Consider the following 11,347-nt stretch of genomic DNA (forward strand, 5'->3'; position numbering starts at 1 on the left):
ATTAAATATAAAGCAATGATGTATATGTGTCTGTGCTATCGTAAGTGTTTAGTTTTCTATTATTGTGAATCCTAAAATAGTAAATTCTTATGAGTTGAAAAAGAGAAAAAGTAACAATAAAGACATTTATAAATAACACATACTTCTGATACTCAGAAATACCTACTGCTAGGGTTTTGTATGTCTTTATTTCCATGTATATGTAATGGGGGTTTTTCCCTGAAAAATCATGATAACTCACAGGCTATTTCATCACTGTTTGCTTCCATTTAAAAATATATTATGAACACTTCTCTAATTAACAACTCTTCTAGAGCATGAGTCTCAAAGTCAGCAAAATGGTCCTCTTTGTGGCTGTAAACTTTGCTTTAAATTTCTCTAATTTAGAACATTGAGTTTATTTTCAAGATGTTATAGTGTAACTTTACAATGAATATCAACTCACAATTCCATTGGAAAATTCATAGACATGAATAGATATGGAGTCAAAACTATACCAATTTTAAAAAACTTAGATTGCTAAATTTTCGTCCAGAAAGGATGCACCAAACCTGTGCATTCCATGCCCTTGAAAACAATGGCAAGCATATATACCACCTTGCTCAGAGAGATTCTTTGATAGTAACTGGTCTCCTCCAAACCTAGGCACCTGGTGGTGAAAAGCCAAGTGGAGCAGACCCTAAGTAGATGTAGGTGGTACCAACCTTACCCACAGTCAAATTGAGGATCATCATTACATTGGATTACTTGCTGTGCTGAAATTACTACTTCAATTTCCAGTGAATTACTTTTCTGAATGTGAAGGTTTTCAACTTGCATTCCATTAATTTTGACAGGTGTTGTAGTTTCTTGGTCTCCATTTTTCAAATAAGGACCAATAAATTCTCAGTCACACTTTAATAAGTGGGCTTATTTAAGTGTTTTGGATAAATTCTTCTCTTTGTTTTAAGTTTTCTCTTTTAGTGGCAATCCTAAAATTCAGACATTTGCCCTCCTAGACAGATGATTTGTATCTGTTTACTTTCTTTCATATTTTATGTTGTCTCATTTTTCTTTCATTTTATGAGATTTCCACTTTTTCTTTCCTTAGATATTTTCACCATCATTCCTTCTTAACTGTTATAAAAGTTATTTTCTAGTTGTCTACAAATCCTTTCCTTGTTTAGCCAGTGCGCTATATTCTCAGATATATCTGAAAAAAAATATTGATTCTGGAAATATACTTCAAAGATAATAAAGACAGTGGTATTTGGTCAATAGAGAAGGAAATATAATGCAGACTTGGCTGTAAAGTGATCAGCATTCATATTCAATACTCATATTAATGTTCATATTATAGTAATTCAAACACTATTTATTAGTTTTCAATCATTACAAACAAATTATTAACAAATTGGGAAGGTGTCCAGAATTTTAGCAACTGGTAATTATCTTAAGAATGGAAAAATAAGACATAACTAGCATTAAGTTTTCACTTATGTAGTGGGGTGGGTGCATGTGTGTGATCATATACATACACATATAAAATATCTTGAAGGATAGGGCAGGGCACAGATACAGTAATTGAATTAAATCCTAATTGTGTATAACAGAGTAATGGGTAATCTAAAGTTCAAACATAGCTTTGAGTGAAAGAAATAACCACTAAAAAGAAAAAAGGAGAACTAAAACACACACACACAAATACTTTTAAGAGAGAATATCTGCAAAGAAAATAGATGGACAAGATTTTCAGGATGGAGGTTTTGATATTTTTTACGATAATCACGTCTGTATTTGATTATAATTTGTACAATGTGCACATATTATTTACACTAAATTTAACATACTTCTAAAATAAAAGAAATTATGCATGCTTTGTGAGCCATTGACAGATGGTATAGGAGGCAAAAAAGAAGTGTTTCATATTTTAGTCAGAGGGTGTGTGCAAGACACATTATTTTGAAAAAAAATTTTATCGAAGTATAGCATGCATGCAAAAAAGAGAGCACATCATAAGTGACATGAAATACCCACCCTGAAACTAACATCCAGGTCAAGAACTAATCAACAACAATTCCTCAGAAGCACCCCTCATTACTTGGCCCCTCATTCTCAAAAGTAAACATTATCCTAATTTCTAATAAATTAGTTTTGCCTGCTTATGAACTTTATATAACTGAAAACATACAATATGTATTTTTGTCTCTTACAGTCAACATTATAATTGAATGGACCACAATTATTTATTTATGTAGTCTAATGTTGATGGACATTGGTGTTATTGTCAATTTCTGGGTATTATGAACATGCTGCAATTTATGTTTTTTACAAGATTCCTGGTGAACTTAGGGATGAATCGCTACTGTCAGACTTGGGATAGAAGCAAGAGATAAGAACTTAGGAAATAAGAGTGAACTCCAAATGACTTTGGCAGAAGAGTGGTGATATAAGTAAATTGGCACAGACATTAATCAATGAACATGGCTCATAGTTAGCAGGGATTTAAAATTTTGTAAAAATTTAACTCCAGTCTTAGTGATCCAACTACTGTGGTGCAAAATTGTGTAGATTGTCATTCAGGATAGATATACCTGTCTATGAACATTAAACACAGCGAACTTTGAAGTCCTGTATAAATAAAGAGGATCTTTACCTACATGAGCATGGTGGTTCCCTTTCAAAAGAGGAAGAAAATTCTGAGTCACATGAAAATATTTCTTGTGGACAGATTTCTGGTTTCTTTTGGAGGGTCTCCTGTTGACTTGATGATCTCAACCTGGCTAAGAGAACTTTAACTTCTCAAAAGACTCTATTTAAATGTTATGAGAAGAATTGTCCTTTCCCTTAAACAAGAACCTAATGACACTATCTCGTATCTGCTTGGTTTTCACCCCATACACAATAGGGTTCATTGTAGGAGGCATGAGTAGATAAAGATTAGCCATAATAATGTGTATATGTGGAGGAATTGTATGTCCCCCAAAACGGTGTGTAAAGAAGGTGAAGAAGGCTGGAACATAGGTGATGACGATGGCACAGATGTGGGCAGTGCAGGTGCTAAAGGCTTTCTGCCGAGCATCTGCTGTTGATAGACTCACAACTGCTCGAAGAATCATAGTGTAGGAGATTGTGATGCACAAGATATCAAAGCCCCCAATCAGGAGGGCAACCACCAACCCATAGATGGCATTGACCTTAACATTACCACAGGATATCTTGGCAACAGACATGTGGTCACAGTAGGTATGAGGTATGACATTGCCCCTGCAGTATGGAAGGCGCTTGGTGAGGAAAGTGAAAGGGATAACAAGCATCACACCTCTAAAAAAAGTGATGAGCCCGACCTTGGCAATGACTGAATTAGTAAGGATAGTGGCATAGCGCAGCGGGTAGCAGATGGCCACATAGCGGTCCAGAGCCATGAGCATGAGTACCCCAGACTCCATCCCCGTGAAGGTGTGCACAAAGAACATCTGGGCCAAGCAGGCCTTAAAATCAATCTCCTTGAGGTTGAACCACAATATGCAAAGAGTGTTTGGAAGGGTGCTGGTGCACATGAGCACATCCGTGAAGGAAAGAAGGGCTAGGAAGATGTACATAGGTCTATGTAAGGCCTCTTCAGAGTAGATGAGGTACATAAGGCCAAAGTTCCCTGTAATAGCAATGCTGTACATGGTACAAAGGGGAAAAGAGATCCACAAATGCACTTCTTCCAGACCAGGGATGCCATTTAGGATGAATGAAGCTGGAGTTAGGCTTGTGCCATTTAGAAATGACATAATGACTGTTGGAAGTTCATGGTATAGCAGGTGCTGACTTGTCTCTGTAAGCAGGAAAAAATATAAGTTCAAGAGTAACTGATAAGGGAGTCTTCTTTCCCATAATGGCTAATTTGTCTTTCTTACAGATCAATGGCCAATATGTATACTTATGTTTAATATGTGATGTATACTCTGTTTTGGTCCATGTCTTAAACATTAGACATTGACAAGATAAACTGACTGAGTCTATTCAGTGTGTTTGGAGGGTCTTCTTTTTTTTTTTGTCATGTAGTCCATTCTCCAGGATAAAGTTGGTCACAAACTGAACAACTGGATAATCAAGTATTGATTAAATATTTATTGTGTTGTACCTACATCTTAGTCAGAGATGCCTATTCTATTCTGAAATGTTAGCAGACTTCAGCAGATCTTGTGGGTTTACCTTTCAAAGTTAATCAGTCTTACCTATTGGACATACTGACAATAATTTCAATCTAGTTTTAGCCCAATCTTCCCATTGTCGGTTTGCAGAAAACCTAAATGCAGAAAAATATAAATCATTCCCTTGTACCAAGTTTTCTTTAAGGAAAATCAAAGGATGGTCTTAAATGTATTAAAAAAAATCCCCTTTCTAATAATCATCAAAAGGCCACCTATTTTACCAGTACCACAGTAAATTAATGAAAAAGAAGCATTAGAAATACAATAATTTCTGAGAAGCTGATGTTTCTCTAAGATTAGAGTCCAGTCTAATGGGCTATGGAGTCCAGTCTAGTGAGAACAAAGATCTTTATCATCTTAAACTAAATCAATTGACATTCCTTTTAGAACAGAGTGCTTTATTTTCTATCCATATCGCAACTTCAGAGAGCTACAGAATCGAGTATTTCTCAAGCTGTGTATCTCCAAAGCTGTTTTTCTGGTATAAAGAAGATACTGAATGTATTTTTTCAAAGTCCATAGCAAAAGAAGCAGTGGTGCAGAAAGGATCAATAAAACACTCATTAGGAGTAAAGAGGTGAATATTTGATATGACAATCTGTTGTGAGGAAATAAGAATAAAGTTGTGATCATAGGATGGATGCAAATGGGTTGCAAGAGTCTGAAGAAGTGGGCCGTGTGGAGGTGGAATGTGTTGATTAAAACAAGGAACAAGGAGTGTGATGGGGGTAGTCTTTTAGAGGGGGATATTGGAGGAAAACTAAATAGGCTCTTTGATTAATAAATATTAATATTGAAATTTATAGTCCCTCCTGGACATATTGGAGGTGACCCTCCCATCACTTCAGGGCTATCTCCACTGGAAATTCAAGGTTGTGTAAATTGGCTCCCCTTTGTTCATAGGTGTCTTTTATAAAATTTTATATCTTTATTTTGTAAAACATGAGGGATGAGTAGATAAACTCTACGGGCCTTTCTAATTAAAATATAATTCAAATATCATACCTATAATGTGAAATGGAGGCAACTCCCTGGAAAGAAGAGTAGACAAGAAACAGAGAAAATTATGGAATAAGGCTGCCATCACTCTTTTCTCCCACTGCAAAATAAATTCTTTTCTCTCAGAAATACTGTTTTTAGCTTTCATAACCAGTGAGACTATGTAGAACACACCTCACAAGGGTTATGTTTCAGTAGTTGAAATGTGAATGTTTTATCCAATGTGAAAATGGAACATACAAGCCAGTATGTAAAAGCAGCCTTAGTAGAGTGCATGCCTTTTTAAAAGTTAGGAGAATAATTTTTTCTGGAAACTTTCTAATTCATCCTCCTTTCTCAGCTAGCATAATCTGCACCCATTCCTTTAATAAGAAGAATGCAACCCCAATTGAGAAATCTGCTCACCCTGCAAGCTACTCGAGTTCCTCAAGAAACTGAAGACAAATCCATGGATTGAGTCATATTCATGTCCATGTGATGATCTTGGCCCTGCAGAAGAAATATAAAATCTATATTGAGACCTTGGGAGGCAGCTGGAAGATGGAACATTTCTATTCTCTGTGTATGTGTGTGTGTACACATGCACATGTGTGCAATGTGTGTATGTGATATATTCTGAAGTTGGCAGTCAGAAAAACTTGGTTTTACTGTCTCTTTCTACTATAGTCTCAGAGGAGAAGTGATTTCCTGTGTGTGTGTGTGTGTGTGTGTGTGTGTATTTACAATAAAAATAAAGGATAATTAAAAATCAGATATATCTGGGTTATAAGGACACTGGCTAAACCCCTGGGAGCTGTCTTAGAAACTATTTGGTCCCTCATTATAGTCTAGGACTCCTGAGGGCATAATTTTTTACAGGTACGGCAGAGACCATGCAGGTCTGAAACCATTTGGAATTTCAGAGTTAAATCTTTTGTGAGACAGATTTATCTTCTTTTTCAAAATTTATCAAAATGTCAAGCACAAAATTGGTACTGAAAAATATTTTGGAAGAAAAATTAAATTACACTGGTATGCAAACAATTGAATTATACAAGTAATCTTTTATTTAATGTCTTCAATATATTGCTTATTAATAACAATTTTTGTATAAATTATTTAGGATTGTCTAGATATATGGCATCACATTGACTCTGAAAAGTGAACATGTTCTTTCTTTCTCTTCTATTTTTATGCATTTTTCTTGCCTTAATGCACTGGCTAGTGTCTCCCTTCTATGTAATATTTACCAGGAATAGTAATAATGCATATCTTTGTTTCATTACTGATGACTGAGGGTAAAGAAACTTGGTTCCAAATGATCATATGAAGACACAGACTTATGGCACAGTACAGAAGCATAGCTGTGCAAGCATAAACAAATTACATTTCACTTAACCTAATGTCCTCTAGGTTCATCCATGTTGTTGCTAATGACAGAATTTCCTGTTTTGTTAAAGCTAAATAGCATTCATTGTGTATATATATTCCACACTTTTAATCCATTCATCCACTGATAGACACTTAGGCTGTTTCCATGTCTTGGCTGTTGTCAATAATGCTGCAATGAACAAAGGATTGCAGACATCTCTTTGACATATTGATTTCAATTCTTTCTTTACATATACCCAGTAGTGAGATTTCTGGATCATATGGTAATTCTATTTTTAATTTTTTGAGGAAACTCCATAATGTTTTGATAATACTAATAATACTAATTTGCCTCCCCACCACCAGTGTACAAGTGTTCCCTTTTCTCCCTATCCTCGCCAACACTTCTACTCTTTCATGTTATTGATAATAGTCAACCTTACAGGTGTAAGGTATTATCTTATTGTGGTTTTAATTTGCATTTCTCTAAGGTTAATGATGTTGAGCATTTCTTCATGTATCTGCTGCCCATTTGTATTATGTCTTCTTTTGAGAAATATCTATTCAAGCCCTTTGCCCATTTAAAAAAATCTAGCTTTTTAAATTTGTATAAATTTAAGGAGTATAAGTGAAATTTTGTTATATGGGTATATTTCACAGTGGTAAAATCTGGGCTTTTAGTGTTTCCATCACCCAAATAATGTATATTGTAGGCTGGGCGTGGTGGCTCACGCCTGTAATCCTAGCATTCTGGGAGGCCGAGGTTGGAGGATCCTATGAGCTCAGGAGTTCAAGACCAGTCTGAGCAAACGAGACTCCGTCTCTACTAAAAATAGAAAGAAATTATATGGACAACTAAAAATATATATGGAAAAAATTAGCCAGGCATGATGGTGCATGCCTGTAGTCCCAGCTACTCGGGAGGCTGAGGCAGGAGGATCGCTTGAGCCCAGGAGTTTGAGGTTGCTGTGAGCTAGGCTGACGCCACAGCACTCTAGCCTGGGCAACAGAGTAAGACTCTGTCTCAAAAAAAATAATAATAATAATGTATATTGTACCCTTAAGCAATTTCTCATCATCCACCTCCCCCTGCTACACTCCCATCCTTCTGAGTCTCTAATGTCTATCAGTTCACACTCTATGATCATGTGTACACATTAATTAGCTCTCACTTATAAGTGAGAACATGTGGTAGTTGTCTTGTTTTTTTAGTTGTTTAAGATAATAGCCTCCAGTTTTATTCATGTTGCTGGAAAAAAACATGATTTCACTCTTTTTTATGGCTGAATAGAATTCCGTAGTGTATATATACCATACTTTCTTTATCCAATTATCCATTTATGGACATTTAGATTTATTCCATGTCTTTAACATTGCTAATAGTGCTGTAATAAACAGTATGAAAGTTCCTCAAAAACCTAAAAATAGAACTACCATATTACCCAGAAATATCACTGCTGAGTATATATCCAAAGAGGAATTCAGTAATCAAAAAGATGTTTGCACTCCCATGTTTATTGCAGCACTATTCACAATAGTCAAGATTTGGAATCAAACTACATGTTCACCAACAGATGAATGGATAAATAAATTGTGGTACATATACACAATGGAATATCATGTAGCCACAAAACAGAATGAAATCCTGCCATTTGGAACAACATGGGTGGAACCGGAGAACATTATGTTAAGTGAAATAAACTAAGCACAGAGGGACATGTTCTGTCATATGTGGAAGCTAAATATTAAAAACAATTGATCTCATGGATACAGAGAATAGATTGATGGTTACCAGAGGTTGGGGAGGTAACAGGGAGGTGGGCATAAAATGGGGATGGTTAATGGGTGCAAAATAGTTAGATAGAATGAAAAATATTTGATAGCATAGAAAAGTAACTATAATCAACAAGTTAGGGTATACTTTAAAATAACTAAAAGAGTGGAATTCCAATGATTCTCCCCCTCAAAAAAGATAAATGCCTGAGGTTGTAGATATCCAAATTACCCTGATTTGATTATTCACATTGCATTCCTGTATCAAAACATCATGTGTACCCTATAAAGAGATACAATTATTTTATACCTATAATAATTAAAAATAAAAATAATTAAAACATGGTCATGCTTGAAGGTGCTGACTCGTGGAGGTGGGGGGGGAGGATATGGAGGTATGACTACATGGTGAGTGCCAGGCGCACTGTCTGGAGAATGGACATGCTTGAGGCTCTGACTCAGAGGGATGGGCGGGACACGGACAATGTATATAACCTGAGCTTTTGTACCCCCATGAAGAGCTGAAATAAAAAATAAATAAATAAATAAATAAATAAATAAATAAATAAATAAATAAAGGTGATAATATTGTAAAAAATAAATAAATAAAAATAATTAAACAAAACAAAAAAGTACAGCACAAGTATATTTTTGAGATAACAATATCTTTTCCTCTGGGTAGATACCTAGTAGTGGGATTTCTGGATCAAATGGTAATTATATTTTTAATTCTCCATACAGTTTTCCATATGATGTCAAGCATTTTTTCATATGCCTGTTGGCCATTTGTATGTCTTCTCTTGAAAATGTCTATTCATGTCCTTTGTCCACATTTTAATGGGATTATTTGTGGGGTTTTTTTGGTGTTGTTGAGTTGTTTGAGTTCCTTGTATATTCTGATAATTATTTCCCTGTTGGATGTATAGTTTGCAAATATTTTTTGCCATTATGCAGGTTGTTTGGTCTGTCTGTTGATTATTTCCTTTATTGTGAAGAAGCTTTTTTCTTTTGTTATTTCAGCATATCATGGGGGTACAAATGTTTAGGTTACCTATATTGCCCTTGGCCCCCCACCGAATCAGAGCTTCAAGCGTCTCCATCCTCCAGGCGGTGCACATCGCACTTATTATGTATGTATATACCCATCCCTTCCTCCCCTCTCCCATCTGCCTGACCCCCAATGAATGTTATTACTATATGTGCACTTAGGTGTTGATCAGCTAAAACCAATTTGATTGTGAGTACACGTGGTGCTTATTTTCCCATTCTTGGGATACTTCACTTAGTAGAATGGGTTCCAGCTCTATCCAGGATAATACAAGAGGTGCTATATCACCACTGTTTCTTGTAGCTGAATAGTACTCCATGGTATACATATACCACATCTTATTAATCCACTCATGAATTGATGGACACTTGGGTTGCTTCCACATCTTTGCAATTGTGAATTGCTCTGCTAGAAACATTCGAGTGCAAATGTCCTTTTTATAGAATGCTGTGAAGAAGCTTTTTAAAGTCCCATTTGTCTATTTTTGTTTTTGTTGCTTGTGCTTTCTTAGTCATGAATTCTTTGCCTCGACCAATATCTGGAAGAGTTTTCCCTTGGTTTTCTTCCAGTATTTTAAGTTTCAGGTCTTAGACTTAAGTCTTTAATCCATCTTGAGTTGATTTCTGTCTATGGTGAGAGATAAGGGTCCATTTTCATTCTTCTGCATATAGCAATCCAATTTTCCCAGCACTATTTATTGAAAAGGGTGTCCTTTCTGCAGTGTATGTTCTTTGCCCATTTTTCTAGGGTTATTTGTTTTTTTGTTATTGAGTAGCTTGAGTTTCTTGTATATTTTGGATGTTAGTCCTTATCTGGTGTACGATTTGCAAAATTTTTTCCCAATCCATGGGTTATCTCTTCACCCTATTAATGGTTTTATTTGCTATGTAGGAGCATTTTAGTTTTATGTAATCCCATTTGTCTATTTTGGTTTTTGTTGTCTGTGCTTTTGGGGTCATATCCAAGATATTTCTGCCCAGGAGGTTTTGATTTTAAAAGTTAAAATTTGTATGCATCAATAAATTTTTATGTTATGGTTTCCACTTTTTGTTTACTAGATAAGAAATATTTGCCTATACCAAGGTCATGATGATATCATCCTGTCCTTTTCTTCTAGAGGTTCTATAATTTTAGCTTCTAGTTTAACTATATGCTCCACATTGAGGTAATTTTTGTGCATGGAGTGAGGTAAGGGCTGTGATTCATTTGTCCCTAGAGATGTACAATTATTCCAGCACCACTTGTCTCATTACATGTTTTGACCCCTTTGTTGAAAATCAATTGACTATATATGTGTGGGTCCGTTTCTGTACTGTCTTTTCTGTTTCATCTATTTATGTTTATATCTTTATATTATAAGCAAATTTTCTTGATTACTGTAGCATTATAATGGTTTCAAATAGTAAGCCCCCTCTGTTTGTTCCTTCTTTTTAAAGATTGCTTTGGATATTCTTTGTCCTTTGCATTTCCACAGATATTTTAGAATTAATTTTTTAAAATTTCTAGAAAAAGATTTCTTGGATTTTTATGAAGATAGCATTGAATAATAGATATTTTAACAATATTAAGTCTTAAACATTTAAATTTATTTATTTGGATCTTTTTTGACCTCTCCTAGTAACATTCTGTTGTTATTATAAAAAAATCTTACAAATAATTTGCTAAATACATATCTAAGTGCTTTATCATTTTTGGATCTATTATAAATCTTTTGCTTTTTAAGAATTTCAATTTCCTATTGTTTATTGCTAGTACATATAAATAAAGTTAATTTTAGTCTTATTATTTACTTCCCTTATTTGGAGTCTTATTCAACTATGTTTTTTTCCAGATTTTAAGGTAGAACTTCAGAAAATTGATTTTAAATATTATTATTAGTATTTAAATATGCACATTTCTTTCTAAGCAATGCTTTTCTGTATCCCACAAATATTAATAGGTTGAAATATGCTAATTTTCTATGTGCATTTTTCTTTGACCCATGGTTATTTAG

The 11,347-nt window shown here is 34.7% G+C and overlaps 1 protein-coding gene across 1 annotated transcript; it reads right to left on the minus strand.

Annotated features, from left to right (window-relative positions):
* Nucleotides 1-2,795: 2,795 nt before the first annotated feature.
* On the minus strand, nucleotides 2,796-3,761 carry LOC123641611 (olfactory receptor 52N1). Its single transcript, XM_045556493.1, has one exon. The coding sequence runs from the start codon at nucleotides 3,759-3,761 to the stop codon at nucleotides 2,796-2,798; it is 966 nt and encodes a 321-aa protein (XP_045412449.1).
* Between the last annotated feature and the right edge of the window lie 7,586 nt (nucleotides 3,762-11,347).

Source organism: Lemur catta, chromosome 7, assembly GCF_020740605.2.
Source record: "Lemur catta isolate mLemCat1 chromosome 7, mLemCat1.pri, whole genome shotgun sequence".
In the NCBI taxonomy this organism is placed as follows: domain Eukaryota; kingdom Metazoa; phylum Chordata; class Mammalia; order Primates; family Lemuridae; genus Lemur; species Lemur catta.